Source organism: Gadus morhua, chromosome 2 (assembly GCF_902167405.1).
Source record: "Gadus morhua chromosome 2, gadMor3.0, whole genome shotgun sequence".
NCBI lineage: Eukaryota > Metazoa > Chordata > Actinopteri > Gadiformes > Gadidae > Gadus > Gadus morhua.
This window is the reverse complement of record NC_044049.1, coordinates 15,607,214-15,622,654: the sequence shown is the minus strand read 5'-3', so window position 1 is coordinate 15,622,654 and position 15,441 is coordinate 15,607,214. Positions and strand designations below refer to the sequence as shown.

General features: G+C 45.4%; 3 protein-coding genes across 3 annotated transcripts in view; all 3 read right to left on the bottom strand.

Moving 5' to 3' along the window:
* Positions 1 to 1,401, bottom strand: part of grid2ipa (glutamate receptor, ionotropic, delta 2 (Grid2) interacting protein, a) — a 31,599-nt gene extending 30,198 nt beyond the window's left edge. Inside the window, exon 1 of the mRNA XM_030377898.1 lies at positions 1,197 to 1,401. Within this exon, the coding sequence (XP_030233758.1) occupies positions 1,197 to 1,281 (85 nt within the window). The 5' untranslated portion in view covers positions 1,282 to 1,401. The remainder of the gene's footprint in view (positions 1 to 1,196) is intronic.
* A 1,274-nt stretch (positions 1,402 to 2,675) lies between these two features.
* On the bottom strand, positions 2,676 to 6,440 carry LOC115529615 (gap junction delta-4 protein-like). Its single transcript, XM_030338456.1, has 2 exons — positions 5,673 to 6,440; positions 2,676 to 5,399 (listed from the first exon to the last, which is right to left on the bottom strand). The coding sequence occupies exons 1-2, from the start codon at positions 5,725 to 5,727 to the stop codon at positions 4,246 to 4,248; spliced, it is 1,209 nt and encodes a 402-aa protein (XP_030194316.1). The 5' UTR covers positions 5,728 to 6,440; the 3' UTR covers positions 2,676 to 4,245.
* A 71-nt stretch (positions 6,441 to 6,511) lies between these two features.
* On the bottom strand, positions 6,512 to 15,397 carry e4f1 (E4F transcription factor 1). The gene is made up of 14 exons (XM_030338430.1): positions 15,238 to 15,397; positions 14,858 to 15,000; positions 14,683 to 14,770; positions 14,319 to 14,503; positions 13,535 to 13,655; positions 12,117 to 12,269; positions 11,770 to 11,855; positions 11,074 to 11,430; positions 10,798 to 10,912; positions 9,704 to 9,921; positions 9,235 to 9,433; positions 8,792 to 8,979; positions 8,315 to 8,377; positions 6,512 to 8,064 (listed from the first exon to the last, which is right to left on the bottom strand). The coding sequence occupies exons 1-14, from the start codon at positions 15,329 to 15,331 to the stop codon at positions 7,663 to 7,665; spliced, it is 2,412 nt and encodes an 803-aa protein (XP_030194290.1). The 5' UTR covers positions 15,332 to 15,397; the 3' UTR covers positions 6,512 to 7,662.
* Positions 15,398 to 15,441: the final 44 nt, after the last annotated feature.

Here is a 15,441-nt window from a genome sequence, read left to right as displayed (position 1 = left end):
GGTCTTTCATCCAAGGTTTAGTTTACCAGAGTTTTCTATTGGCCAAGAAGGGATACCAAAAAATTTGATTTCAATCTAAAGTCTCATTTCTGAGACTAGTAATTTGGAAAAAAAAAAAATGAATTAAATCAAAACTCACTCTACAGGCTACCTGGATGGGAATGGAATGTAGGACAAAAAAATATTTTGTTGACTTTTGCAAAAGGTTTCTAAAGGTTCTAGAATGTTTACCAACCGAACTCACAAAATTGGCCACTAGCTTATAAGGATTATTCTTTACAAGGCAACTTCCGGATGCGGAATTATATTGAAATAATATGACTGGCATACAAAGAATAAAATGCACAGTAAATTATTGGTTTGTGCTGCTCTGTACTGACAAATGAGTTATTAACAAGAACAGATTCTAAGAAGACATGCTGATTAGATACCGATGGAAAGGCAGTGGGGGGAGGTGAAGGTGAAGGAATGTAAGGCAGATCGAATTCAAGCTTTGGTTTGAGGCGGAAGGCCATGAAAGCCAATAAGTTAATTTATAATCCCGTTTTTATCATTTCATTTCTATGTTGCTCAACTCTTGACTTAACAGGTCTCTTTTCAAGCTTTTATTTAAACAAAATGTAAAATGTCAGCTAAAATATTTAGCTCTACCCTTCATGGACTGTCCTCTGGATGTACAGTAGTTCAAAAGGTCACCTGAATTGGGACACGCACACATACCTTACGAAACCTCTAGTCTACCGGTTCCCGTCACAAACCCTCGTAGAGCTGCATGTCTTTAGACTCAGTTGATAGTGAAAACACAATAATTGAATAACGCCATTGCTCCCATCGAAAAGGGCAGCAGATTAATAGCAGGTTGCGGGCTAGGAAGCAGCAGTATATTTCCTCTTGACCCCAGGACTCAAACCAATCCCGGAGACAAAACAAAATGATAAATCTAATACTCAAGGGACTTTGCTTTTCTACACAACGCCAGCGACCCAGATAAACCCTCCCCCTGCTGCCTTGTCTCGAGTCATATTCCCCAACAAAGAAGTGTGACGGCATGACAAGAGAGAGATTGATAAGAAAGGAGGAAGAGGAAGAAGAAGACTAAGAGGAAGATAGAGAGGTAGGTAAGGAAAAAGCCGAAGAAGAATAGCAGCAAGAAGATAAACAACATGAATAAGAACCGGAACAAGTAAGAGACTTACAGAAGTCCTTGGAGGCGCACCGGGGGCCAGACTTGACGCTCTGGCGCAGAGAGAAGCGGCCCTTCCTGCTCAGAAAGCGCCTCATCCTGGCCCGGCTAGCGGCGGGGCAGGTGCCGGCCAGCCTCTCTAGTCACCCCCCGGCCTGGGGGGTCTTTGCAGCCTGAGGGTGCCTACTGACACCCTGTAGCTGCAGCTTGCCCACCACTCGAACCCTCCCCCGAACCCAAAATAGTGGAACCCGCCCCACCCTACCCTTCCCTACCCTGCCTAGCCTCTGCCCCAGGCAACACTGGAGAGCGGAGGGGTAGAATATCAAGATCTGGCCTTCCTTGTAGGTCACATCTGTAGGCTGATGAAAGTTACTTCCTAGTGTCCCGCCAGATGTCAATCAGAGCAGCGGGAGCCTGGAGAAGCAGGCGGAAGGAGCAGGCTGGAGGCCCGGAGTGAGGGCGGCAGAGCGTCCGTGAGCCGGGCTCCCCATCCTGGGTAGGACTGGTCCGGCCACAGCCTCAGCACTGTCGCTGAGCGCTGAACAGAAAAACTGGGACACACACTCACTCGCTCCTGATATGATCCTTTTGCCAGAAAAGGTACTGCGAAGCCCCATTTTTCTATAAATACCTCCCATCGCTCTCTCTGCCTGCCTGCCACACTCTCTCTCCCTCACTCTCTCTCTCACTCTCTCTCTCTCTCTCTCTCTCTCTCTCTCTCTCTCTCTCTCTCTCTCTCTCTCTCTCTCTCTCTCCCTCTCTCTCTCTCTCTCTCTCTCTCTCTCTCTCTCTCTCTCTCTCTCTGTCCCTCTCTCTCTGCCTCCCCCCTCTGGTCGGGTACCTCTCTCAGGGCCTGGGAGTGACCCAGAAACGCGTGGTGTGGCGTCCAGGGACTCCTCTTCTGATTAAAGTGTCTGTATGTGAACTCCAGTACTGGAGCAGCAGATAGTAGGTGAGAAATAGCCCACGGATGAGCTCAAGGTTACATTAACGTCTACTTCATGGGGACAGTAGCGCTGGCGAAGGAGCTGCCTGTGAGAATGACTTGATTATGTAATCAACATAAATGTGCTGGTGATGATTATGTATCTAAACATTGGATGACCACTCCCTCTCTATCTATCGTTGACCTGTCCTACTGGGCTGACCGATGGGCAGAGAGCAGCAGGATCACCGAATGATATCATGCTCCGGTTGGATGATTCTCTGGTCCTCCCTTCTATTGGTTTTAGGTTACCTTCAGTCAGAGCTGCTGGTATTTTGACTTCACTTCAACATGCATACACCATCCTCACAACCACATATTCCTTCACTACTGATTAGCCACATTCATTCATAAACGCTATTGTTTGTGTTTTGGTTATTTCAAGCAAGTTATAGATATCTTGGATATTTATTTAAAAAAAATGAACATCGTTTGAAAAGTTGTTTCGGTGTGAACTCTCTTTTTTATCACATTTTTGCATTTATGACAATACATTACCTACTGTATTTCTATTTCTAGTACAAATTACGAGGCTGCTTGGCAGCCAATATAGGACTTCATTTGGCACTCATCCGTTACATTGACAGATGGGTAGATGACAAGGAAGATTTTAGAAATCTGCTGTACAGTATATGGTAGGTTGAATATATATATATAAATATAAATAAACCAGTCTTAATGATTTGGCCTAATGATGCAAAACTATCAAAACTCCTCCACCAGATGCCAAAGATGCCAGGTTGGAATTCTTTCTTAATCTTATAAATTTATATACATACATCACATACAATTATATTGTCAAAATGGTTTAAAAAAGCTTCTCTGGCAGTTAACCCGACTATGAATATCTCACCGCTTGTGAATATTTATTTTTTGTCCGGTAGGATCTTACTACTTAAAATCATTCAACTCAAATCAATATAAATGTGTTGTTCAATGTATTTATTTAAGTAAATCACTCTTACCTTGATCGACGCATAGAATACATATTTAGAATTATTGTGTGTGGAATGTTTGCACTTAAATCAACCCTTGCATATTGTTTGTGTGTGTTGGTGAGTATTTAGTTTCCTCCTGAAGTGTGTTAGGCGTCAGTAGGGTCACTGGGTTTGCGGTGGTCATCAGGACAGACGCCTTGTTCTCTGGGCACCTGACTCTTGGTCACCCTCACCCCTCCTTAAAGCCACGCCACATGCCAAAGCAGAAGAATGGGGCAGTATGAGTGTTTGTGTGTGTGCGTGTGCGTGTGCGTGTGCGTGTGCGTGTGTGCGCGCGCTAGGGGGCCAAAATGAATATCACACAGGCGGTAGCCTTTCCTTTAGCAAACTAAAAAAGGCTTAGCTAAAAAAGTGAAACACTTAGTATAGTATAATACTTTAAATAATGATAAAAAGAAAAAACAAATGTAATAGCTCTGTATATGTAGCTAGCTGGCCAGATACATAGGAGACAGATGGACAGACATGGATAGAAAAAGAAAGACCACCACAGAGATGCAGGTCAGTTGAGGAGGTTGCAATACGTCAAATGGCGATGGTCGTCTTCAACTAGGTCAGGGCTGACTGACATGACTGAGAGAATACATGGCTATGTCAGAGGTTCAGAGGTCAGGTCAGTGTCTTTAGTGGCTGAACTCAGTCACCCCAACAGCTGAGTTCTGTAACCACTGTATCTCCAAGGTTAGCTTGTTTTTTTTATGTCTGGTATTTATGAGGAACGCTTGGGCAAATAATGGCACCAGCCAGTTTTTATTTGCACATTTGTATCTAGTGGGGCTATAATACACCACTTTTATAAAAGGAGCATTCAAGTGTTAAAACTACATTCCAGGGCTTGTTTTCTACATCATTAAATTATTCCTGATAAAACTATAAAACTAAAAATAAGAAAATAAACACATAATATTAACCAACTTTGAAACTCATGTGGGGACCTTGTAATAATTACTTTGAAAAACAATGATTATTATTATCATCATTGCATTAAATAAAAGGTACAGAAACCAACTCTTTACATGCATTCACAGTTTAAAAGCTACAATTCAACATTACAGTTTCTGGAGATTTGCTTTGTTCTAAACCCAAGCCCTCTTGTCAGGACCCTCACTGGGGGTAGAGTTCTGCCTGGAGGTAGAGGTGGACTCCATTGAGGCTAGCTGGCCCTGTTTCCTAGTGTCAGCCGGGGTGAAGTTCTCCAGCCTCGGTGCTAGGCTGCCGTCCAGGGAAGCCAACTCTGGAGGTTTCTGCTGGTTGTGGACGACGAAGGGCAGCGGCATGGCTTTTGGATTCGTCGAGAACCCGATCTTTCCGTTGGCACTGTGTTGCCACGGCAAGCCCTTCTCGTCGGTCAGCTTGCCAGCCTTACCCTCTGCCTCGCCCTTCAGCGCGGCGGCGACATTAGGCACACTGTCTGTAGAGGACCTAGGCGTGGCTTGGATGTCGCTCTCAAACCCGTTGGCCATCCTCTTGTTCAAGAGGAGGTTGAGGTCTCCTGCACCACTCACGTTGGAGGACACGCTGCTCTGCTCTCCTTTGCCCATCTCCTCCGACACAGACGTCGCTCTCCTCCGCCGCCTCAGAGCCCGGCGTGCGCCGGCCACAAGGTCCACCAGGCTCAGCACCACTGACAGACAGGCCAGGCCCAGCATGAGGTCGAGCATCAGCGTCTTCTCTGTGGGCCGGGAGACGTAGCACTGCACGCCCGACGTGCACGGGGCCTCGTAGCACAGGAAGCTTCTTGGGATGAAGAACCCGAAGAACAGGACGTGACCCGCCACGAAGGCCGCCTCCATCAGGATGTGCACGGTCACGACCAATAGGTAGGCATAGTGGAAGCTCGGCACGGGCCGCACGCACTGGGAGGGGTCCTGCCCAGGAAGATGATGATGATGAAGAAGGAGGAACTGGGAAATCTCAGGCGTGGAGCAAGGGCTTCCCTGACTCCCATGGCGGTTTATCGCCACGTAGCCCGCTCCAGAGTTGGGATCCCACAGGAGCCTGTGTGCGATGTGTGTAGCGAACATGAGGTACGGCAGAGACAGGAGGACGATGTGGAGCAGCCAGAGGCGGAACAGGGAAACGGGCGCCAACAGGTTGAAGCAGACGTTGGAGCAACCCGGCTGGATGGTGTTGCAGACGAAGCGCTCCTGCTCATCACTGAAGAGGGTGAAGCCGGCCAGCAGGACCACAATAAGACGTAGGCCTACCATGAGTAGCCACCAGGTTTTACCTGGGGTGGAGGGGGTGGAGGGTGGGAGGAAGAGCATGAGGGAAGGCTACAGTTATAGGGGTCAATTTTTGGATTTTCCTTTACCCAAGTGTGATATATACTGTTTTTATTCATGTTTAAGGTGCTGCAGGCTTTCATTGTGAGGTCTACACATAGTCTTAATACTTTTTAGAAGTAATTAGGCACATCTAAAAGAAGAGATGATTAGCTCAGGAATATATCCCCATATTTTACAAAGACTTGTGAAGAACGGTCAGTTTCGGAGGCACTTACCCACAAAGGAGATGTTGTGGCTTATGGCGACAAGGACTGCATCCAGCATGCCCATGTTTGTAATCGATCAATAACCCAGACTTAAAAGGAAACAAAAGCAAACCCTCAAAACGATCAAGACAAAGTTATTCTCATGAAAGAAATCCAATTCTAGAATATCCAGTGGGCTATGCTACTTCAGTCGACACTGAGGACACTTGCAATCCTACGGTGTCAATGCTCTGGGCTCACACTACATACACAACGCCTGCTACCGCTTAACAATGACACCTCTCAAGCTGTCCCCAAGTGCATTTCACTCATGCCAACAAGAGGCATGATCTGGTGAGGTGTGCTATTCTTACCGGCCGACCAATGTCAAAGCATAGCTAGAGTAGCTCGACACCGTTAAAATTTCACTGCAAAGCAAAGTCGAATGGAAAGTAGGCAGGGGAAGGGTTTTTGGATTGGATAAGGAATTGACAATTCAGAGAAGGTTTTCAATTAAACCTCATTTTTATCATGGATTGATGTGAGCGGAATTTGTGTTACCTGATTTTGAGTGCGGAATTGAGCCTTTGAGGCCATTTTATAGCATTTGCCACGGTGGTCTAAAGAAAAACTATGTTAAACTTCAGGTGTGTGCCTGTATTTCAGACAATGGATGTAGTGTCTCCAATGAATTAGAAATGTTAATTTCAAACCTTGGAAGTGACAGAATACAATTTCAGGAGAAGATCAATTATCATTTAACTCGTATAAATATCACTTAAAACCTATGTCTCTAATCTAGAAAATTTGCAAGGTGCATGAAGCTCTATAACACATTATTGGATAATGCATAACAAATTTGAATATCATCTTATCAAAAGCAGTTTATTTTGATATCCAGTAGGTTTGGGTTTGTTTGTTACAGTACACTTGTTATGCAAGACAAATCGCACATACTAATCTCTCGCCTCACCACAAATACTGTTTAGCTTTGATACCACTCTCTTTGACGTGGAGAAGTTCAGAAGGACATCCGGTCAAATCATCACGTGACCTTTCAGTTACCTCGAAGCAAGTTTGCGAAGCATTTTGTGTGTACAAAGACCCTACTAAAACGTACACATTGTCATGCAGATCTTACTTGGTGAGGTGATGACATTTCAGAAGCTTTAACTAGACCAGGGGCAACAGGTGATACAAACTCAATTAATACTCTTCTGAAAACTAGGCAAGCTACCCAACAGTAGGTCTCCATTATGCTATTTAGATTTTCTGTTGAAAAACATATCCCCGAAATTGGATTGATGCATGTGAAAACTACTTTTAAACATTAAATCTCTGAGGTCTACACTAGTTAATTTAAACTGCATCGAAACTCACCAAGAAGGAAAAACTAATTATGTCAATCGCTAAGCGATCTGTTAACAAAAAACAAAAAAAGGTAATATTAGCCGTTCCTGTGGCGTGCTAATCTTGCAACACAACAATCTCAATACTTTATGGTTTAAAAACAAAACCCAGACCTATCCTTAAGATTGGCACCGCAATTTAGGCACCGTATACATGTGGTGTATGTGTTTTGCTTATAAAGACATGAGACTGGGCTACAACACAAACTAGCCATTGTGTGTAGTAAAAACTGTCAACTCCGTCAAGGCCTTATTTCCTCTCATTCTCCCAGAAATACAACTCTAATGTATGCATAATATCAACATCTCATTAGCACTAGCACACACACAAAAATCCTGTTGATTGGAATAAACTAAATGTCTGTAATTCATGTGTAATGTGTCACAAGCTTTCGTTGCAGCATCATCATTAAATAAAATACACAACTCCCGTTTTCCAATCTCAAAACTAAAACATCAAGTCTTTGCCATGAAAGTTCAAGCTTAAAAATACTTTGGCCTCATTTAACAGCATCGGAGGACCACAGACGGATCCCCGCCACCTACATCTCCAGACTTCAACACTTGAGGTGAGCGACCATACATAATTCTCTTCCCAGTAGTCTCTGGTCTCACACCACCACCGTCTGTATCTCCACCTCCTCCGTGGCCGAGAGGACAAAGTCCCCCCCGTGCTGATGTTGCACCATCACCTCCATGCACTCCTGGGTGGCGACGGCTTCGTCGTCCGTGGCAGCGGTCACCATTGTGACCGTGCCGCCCACCGTCTCCACCGTGGTGCCGCTCGTGGCCAGCAGTGTGCCGTCGCTGATGGCGCTGGCCAGCGTCATGGCCACCTGCTTGGTCAGGCTCTCGGGCGTGGCGATGGTGATGGTGTCGCCGCAGTCCGAGATGGACGCGCCCTCCTCGTCGAGCTCAGTGTTGCGCACAATGATTTGCCGGCCGCCCACGCCCCCGGCGCCGCGCGACTGGTTGACGATCTCCTGCACCACCCGCATGATGTGGTTGCCCATCTGGACAGAGGACGACGAGGAGGGTTTGCCGCTACTTAAATAACATTTTAATATAAAGATAGTGGTTGCAACTAACTTACTCACCAAAACAAAAGTCTGTAAACATTTATACTGTGAGCAACAGACACAGTTTATTGGTTGTTATAATGCTGGCGATAGAGCAACATCCAGAGCTAGCCATGGTTCTGTTAGGTATGGTGATGCCCCAATTACTGTGCGCGTGTGCATGTGTACATGTGTGCGTGCTGACCTGATTCTCAGTGGCTTGGATAAGCGTGACCTCCTCTCCCTGCACCGCCTCTCCTGCTGGAGTCTGGAGGAAGCCAGGGGAGTGAGTAATGAGACTGGCAGCGTTTACAAACAACCTCTTTGAGTGTCTCATTACAAAATGGACTCGTGTCCGACCAGAGGGGTTGACCAACAGCGGATTTCACAGAGGATCACTTTCTAAAATGACCCGTATTTGTGAAAAGTAGGAGGAAAAAAAACAAACTACCATTATGCTAAAGTGCCGATGTTTATACTTATGTAAAATTGGGTTAAAATAAACTGATACACTTGTGTCTAGGGTTAGGGTTTATGTAAACTGGGCAAATTAAACAGCGGTAGTTAAGGCCTGGCTTAATGACTTAACTGAAATAGCCTTCATGTACTCCGTTTTACCATATCGGGGGGGGGGGGGACATACTATTCAACCCCACCCATCTGTCCCCTCCACCTATCTCACCCCTATGATGTACTCCTGGGTGTCGGCCACCACGGAGGAGAACTCCACCAACACGGTGTGGGGGTCCTCTGAGATGATGGCGGCCGTGGCCAGGCTGTCTGCAGTCTCCTGCTGCTCCTCGTCCCCCTCGTCCCCGCCCCCGCTGTCGTCGTGCGCCTCCTTAGACTCGTCCTCCTTCTGGCACCCACCTGGTGCACCACCGACGGAGGCGCCAGGCGGATCCGTTGAGCGGACCGGGGAAAACATCAAAGGCAAACAGTCATCCATGGATTCATTTATTAATCTCATTTGTTTCCTTTACTCTCGCTCTGCTCAAGGCATAACGTATGGGAAACGGAAACTTGATTTGCACATTGAATTGGACATGGCCTGATAGGTGGATTTTAGTGGGTTTAAGGGCATGCGTATTCAAACCATGAGGGCCGAGACACATGTTTCCTGACCTTTGGCGCGCAGGTGGCGGTTGAGGGTGCCGTGCTCGGCAAAGCCTCGCCCACACTTGGTGCACTTGTAGGGCTTCTCCCCGGTGTGGTGGCGGATGTGGCGCACCAGGGATCCCTTCTCCCGGAAGCCGCGCAGGCAAAAATGGCACACGAAGGGCTTGTCCTCCGCATGGGTGCGCAGGTGGACCTGCACGGCGTTCTGAGCAGGGACACGCAGGACGGAGTGAGTAGGACTATTTTTTGTGGGCAGGTCTACTGTAGTGTGTTCTGATGGTAACTCCCCGATGAAAAGGTACTGGGTTCGAACCCCAAATTCTTCATGGAGGCATTCTTGAGCCAACTACCCAAACCTCCACCTGCTCATTAAGCAAGCTTCCAAAATTGACTTAGTTGGATCATAACCATAAATAGCTATCTGACCGAGCGGATGAATGAAGATGCAGTTCATCAAACGTGCCCACGCGCTCACCTTAGTCTTGTACCCCTTGTTGCACTTGGTGCAGTGGTAGGGCCGCTCATCCGAGTGGGCACGCATGTGCTCGCGCACGTGCCCAATGGTCTTGTAGAGCTTGCCACACTCGCCGCACTTGTACCGCCTCTCGCTCACGTGCACGTCCATGTGCTTCTTCAGAAGGTAACCCGTCAGGAACTCCTTCTGGCACAGCGTGCACCTGAAGGGCTTGTAGCCTGGGGCGGCCGGAGGAAAAGGTTGGATATTAACGTGAAATGCAGATCTGAAATGGTCAGTTTTGAAAACATTGAGGAAGACTTGTGCATCGAATTGCCATCATAAGAAATATGCTTAATATCAATAAAAAGAGTACAAAATACTTGTAGTATGTGATTACAAAACAAACAATTATAGAGCCCATTTCTTTAGTTATCCTATTTGTCGGTCCTAAGTGAATAACCTTTTTAATCTTCAAAATACAAGAACAAATGAAAGATTCTACATTTGTGACCCTCAATTGGTTTAAAATACAAAATATGCTCAGGGGTTTTCAAAATATTGAAAAAGACTAGGAAGACTGAATCACAGGTACACCGTTTGCTTTTATGCTAATGACCAGTGATCGACCGATATATCGGGCGGCATCGGCCCTAATAAATCCATATTGGTCTATCCCTACTAATGACTGCATTTATTGTACTGCGTCTGTGATTCTGAGCATGGTGGTCTTAATTAAATGAAATCTGGTAATCGTTATAATGAGCAGATGTGTTGGCCAAATTAACATTTATGTGCGAGAGCGGTGGGTCAACCCGGACAGGGTCGGTACTACAACCTATTGCTATTATCGGCTATTTCACACAGATGTTTAATTCAAGCTATATTGTTGAGCTGCAAGATTGGGACATCAATTTGAATTGTAATTATTTTGCAGAATATTGTTGTTATTCATTGCAATTAACCGATTAAATTCTTATTCAGAGGGGGGCCTATTTTTCTGATAAACATATATATTTTTGACTTTTCACGATAAGCTAATTGGTGAAGCATTTTTCGTGATTTCGATCACTATGAATTTATGTGGAGCTCTCCTATACAGTGCATCTGTTTACCAGAGTGGCCCTTGATGTGAAAGCGCAGGTAGTTGAGGCCCTTGAAGGAACGGTTGCAGTGTGGACATTTGTGCAATTTCGCCAATTTTTGAAACTCTTCTCCTTCCGACATATCCTGAAAAATAAATAAGCAGGCATTGATGTGGGGATAAAAGTAAAACCTCAATAGCAAGACAGACAACCATGGAGAACAGATGCAGTCCTACACTAACATGTTTTCAATCCAGCCATGATACATTTTGTAAACCATAACAAGTAATAAGATCACACACTCACTTCCACCTCCTCCATCTCCAACTCCATCTCTACACACTCCTCAGTAACATGGATCTGCTCCGAATCTGGGTCTTGAAAGAGCACTTTTTCGATTGTCTCGGGTGACTGTTGGTGTTCCCCCTCCTCCTCTACCTCCTCCTCTTCTACCTCCTCCTCTTCTACCTCCTCCTCTTCTACCTCCTCCTGCCCCACCTCCTCCACCACCGCCGCCACCGCCATCGTTGTTGTCGTTTCTGCTGGCATGGTGGTCTCCGTCTCGAGGCCGATGCCAGAGTTGATGATGGCCTGGCAGATGAGGCTGTCCCCCACGGCCTCAGTAGCTACCAGCGTCTCAGCAGGTACCTGCTCCACTACCACCTGGCCACAGGGGGAAACGCTCATTCTGTTCCATTACTTACATTTAGTTAAGAGTTTTGCACACACTTTAACCCTTTTACTTTACAAAATAGTTTGAATGAAACTGTACTGTGCACAGTTTCAAACCAGAGACAGTGTATGTGTGTGCGAAATATATATTTAATTTGTTGGCAAATGCATGCCGGAACTCAAGGATGCGGACATTGGAGTTGAACTCCTTAGTCCTATATTATCAAAACTCTTCTGGGAAAAAGTACATGCTGGTTGGACCATGATCTCTCTGAACAAAAGTTCATGACATTGGGACTGATGGAAGGCGCACATGTGCACAGGGCCTACCTGTTGTTCCTCCACTGTGAAGTGCACTTGTTGTACGACCTCTGAGTCATCCAGGGGGGGGCGGGGCTCCAGCACCACCATCGTTTCTACCTCACAAGAGAAGATTCATTCATTTACATTCATTACAAAAATACTATCAGGTTTATATTTAGTTTCCACAGCTATGACTTGCATTTGACATCAAGTCTTATTAATATTTTGTTTGTATATGGCTACACACTAGAATGGAAAAACGATTTAGCCGGTTGGTCTCAATGTGGATTTTAGTATATAAAGCCTGCAACCGCATATAAAAACAAAATATCGTGGCACCACAGACAAAACCCCAAATTTAAAACAATTGCAACCTTTCTGAATACCGTCCTTTCCGACCAAGATCTCACTGAACTGGTGGAAGCGGATCTTCTCCGTGCAGGGTGTGATGGACTTCAGATGCCTGGTGAGGGCCCCAGACTCTCGGAAGGACAAGCCGCAGAGAACACACCGGTATGGACGCTCGTCTAGAGATGGAGTACAGAGCACAAGGAAGGAAATAGAATGACCTATTTAACCAGAATAAAAGATCAAAACAGGGGGTCGTTGGGGCCATTATTAAGGCTGAAATCTCCTCAACTTTTAGGTGCAACTGCTTCCAATTACAAAGTTTAACACCAGTACATACTGCCTTTAATATGATGGTCCCAAAGGATGTATGCACATAGTGCCACACCTAGGGATTACTAGAGCTTTGCTCCTTGCTACGAATCATTAGGCAGCAGTCTTTTTGTGTGTGTGTGAACTACAAAATAAATTATAGCTCTTTCACAAATGCACTGTATGCCAGAAATTCCCCCGATTATACCCAGAGGGGCTTCACTAATGTCTGAATCCGCCCCTCTAGAATTTAACCGGAGTTTACCCAACTAGGTCCCTAGTATAAAGTCTCTAGTGTTGATGACGTTTCTATCATGCGACTGGGGCAAAACAGGGAGCACAGAGTGTAACTGCTTCATACTTTTCTCTTCTGATGATGTCAAGTCAAGTTTCTCCACGACCGGTTTTGGCTGAGAAAGAAACAGCATGAGTGCTGTTTGGTGGTACTTTGGTACTTCCAAAGTATATTGAGATTCTGCCTGAACCTACCTCTGCTAAAACCTCTATCAATGCTCTACATTATTGGCATCAAATAATATATTGACCCAGGTACTCATCAGATGCTGTGCTACGGCCCTATAGTACTACCAACTGATAATGAGCTGATAATAAATATGATGGGGTTAATACAAATCGAAAATTGTATGCCTTTAATGAGGTGTAAACTTTTCCCTATTGTATTGAGAATGGTATTGAATATTTTTCAAGGTATTGTATCGAAGTTAGCTAATCCAGTATTTTGACAACACTTTATTGTGGATACGTTTAAATAAATGCAGTATTAATATCGCTGCAAAAAGAGTCACCATTACAGATTTGGAAGCCTCTGCCGAGATCTTCAATGTGTCAAGCACTGCGTCTTCCGCTGCCTATTTTTTGCATCACGCCCTGCCTTCCTACACATTCTACCCAGGCACCAACCCTCGCCAGTAGTATCTCCAATATGTGTGACCCCGTCTGATGCGAATTATCCCCAGTTGCATGTGTGAAAGGGCAGCTCCGGATAATCTCCGGAATTGATTCTCAGGAGATGATCTGGAGTTCAGGTGGGAAAGGCCTATGACATATATTTATATATTGTCAGATATTTTCAGACACTGGATTCAAATGAAGAACATGTCACTTCCTTAACCTGTATGGCGGCGATAGTGGCGAATCAGAGAGCCTTTGGTGCGGAATGCAGATCCACATAGCTCACAGGCGAAGTTCTTCTGCTCACTGTGGGTGTTCAAATGGGTCCTTAGGATGTTGGTCTGGTGAGGTCAAAGTCAAAGAAGAAACGTTACGGAAAGAGCAAAACACTGACCATTTTGTTGGTTTCATTAGGGATGCTGGGAATATTTGGCAGAAGAGCTCCAATCTAGGTGAAAGAAACGTTTCACTTTCTTTCGCCTCATATTTGTTTTTGACTCATCGTGTTGCTGAAGGCGGGATACGTACAATGTCAAAGTTGGCAAGCAAAATCAGAAGCAGTAGTAAACTGAAAAAAAAAAAAAAAAAGAGAAAAAGTGTACGTTTCAAAAATCCAAACTGTGGACTGGCCCCGCTAGGAAAAACACTTATTAAATAAAATCCCCTTCTAAAAGCCTAATTCACTCAAGCAAATTTGTTTTCTTCTGTAAAATATCTCATACAAAACAAAAAAGATGCCGTTACTCTGCCCATAGCAATTTTTGGTTGGAGGCCCCTGCTCTGTCCTCGAAGTGCAGGAGTTCAGCTATTACATAGTAGGGCTGCAGGATCTGACATTAGTAAATCATAAATTAACCGGAAAACATAGCAGAAAAGACCAGGCGGGGCGGTTGTCGCTCAGATGTCCAACTACATGGTCGGAGAGGAATGCCAACAGCAACATTGGTGATCAGACTCGGGTTATTTGGCCTACAGTAAAAAGATGAACTTGTTTAACCACTTACTGTCTTAAATGTTTTGTCACACATGTAACAGACGTAGCGTCCCGCCTCATTCACTTCATATGCTTGCTTGGAGTTGTCCGAGGTGTCGGAGAGCTGTGGCTTACTGCTGTGGACGACCCTTTCACAGGCCTTCGCTGAAGCAGTCCGCCGCCGCTGTCCTCGGCCCAGCAGCACGTCTGGCTCACCTGCAAGAAACATTCGACCAATTAGACACAGTGGCTATTTAAATACACACACCTAAAGGTTTTGGGATCCATCAACCCAGTGTAACTGCAGGCATCGTTGAGCTAGACACCAAACACTTACCCACTTAGTGTCCGCTACGTAGATAAAAACTTTTAAAATAATGGCAATGGAGACTCACCGGTGGTTTCGGTTTTCTCGGGTTCATCTGAAGATGCCTCCTCAACCAATTTCGTAACTTCGGTGTGGGTTTCAGAGGGTGCCGAAACCTGGTACAAATAGTTTCAGGCATGTAGATAAGAAACCTGGGAATATAACAGGAATCTGTTTGGTTGGATTCTTGTCTCTCATCTTACCTCTTGGGTAGCATCTCTGGATACCACGACCTGCTCCTGTAAGTCAAGCGGCCGTTTGCAGTTCTGTAGCAGCTTGTGTTGAATGAAAGCATCAAGGGTAGAATACTCCGCCTGACACCGACCGCATTTGTGCACATCCTCATCTGAAACAATTCAGGTGGTTGTTAATGTGCCTTTTAACATTTACATTGCAAAGCAGGAGCATCGAAATGCTCCTTTATCGATGACAGAACCACTATAATAACACCCAAAACATGAAAGATGCAAAGTAACAATGCTAGCTAATTGTGGCTAGCTGCTAGCTACACATGACAGTGGAAGTAGGCCCCAAAAACAGCAACATTATTATGGAGTCTACTTTTGTTAAAAAGTAATTAAACCTTCGTCTCCGAGAGTAGTTTGGACAGCAACGGCGTTGCCGTGATCCGTTTGCTCGCTCTCTCTCTCTGCCGTATGATTACTTTCTACATTCATGTCGTTTGGTTTCTCCGTCTCTGTCGCAACGCTACCGATGGAAAAACATGGCGGATTTACGACTTCGTAGTCATAACAACAACTGGGCGTGCAAGACTGGTGCAAGAGGT

What these genes read in the sequence shown, in the direction of transcription:
- LOC115529615 (XM_030338456.1), bottom strand. Translation starts at nt 5,727, where the DNA reads ATGGGCATGCTGGATGCAGTCCTTGTCGCCATAAGCCACAACATCTCC. An exon ending in CCACAACATCTCCTTTGTGG is followed by an intron (nt 5,400 to 5,672) that starts GTAAGTGCCTCC and finishes CCTCCACCCCAG; the next exon opens with GTAAAACCTGGTGGCTACTC.
- e4f1 (XM_030338430.1), bottom strand. Translation starts at nt 15,331, where the DNA reads ATGAATGTAGAAAGTAATCATACGGCAGAGAGAGAGAGCGAGCAAACG. An exon ending in GTGACAAAACATTTAAGACA is followed by an intron (nt 13,656 to 14,318) that starts GTAAGTGGTTAA and finishes TGACCTCACCAG; the next exon opens with ACCAACATCCTAAGGACCCA. An exon ending in AAAGGACGGTATTCAGAAAG is followed by an intron (nt 11,856 to 12,116) that starts GTTGCAATTGTT and finishes CTTGTGAGGTAG; the next exon opens with AAACGATGGTGGTGCTGGAG.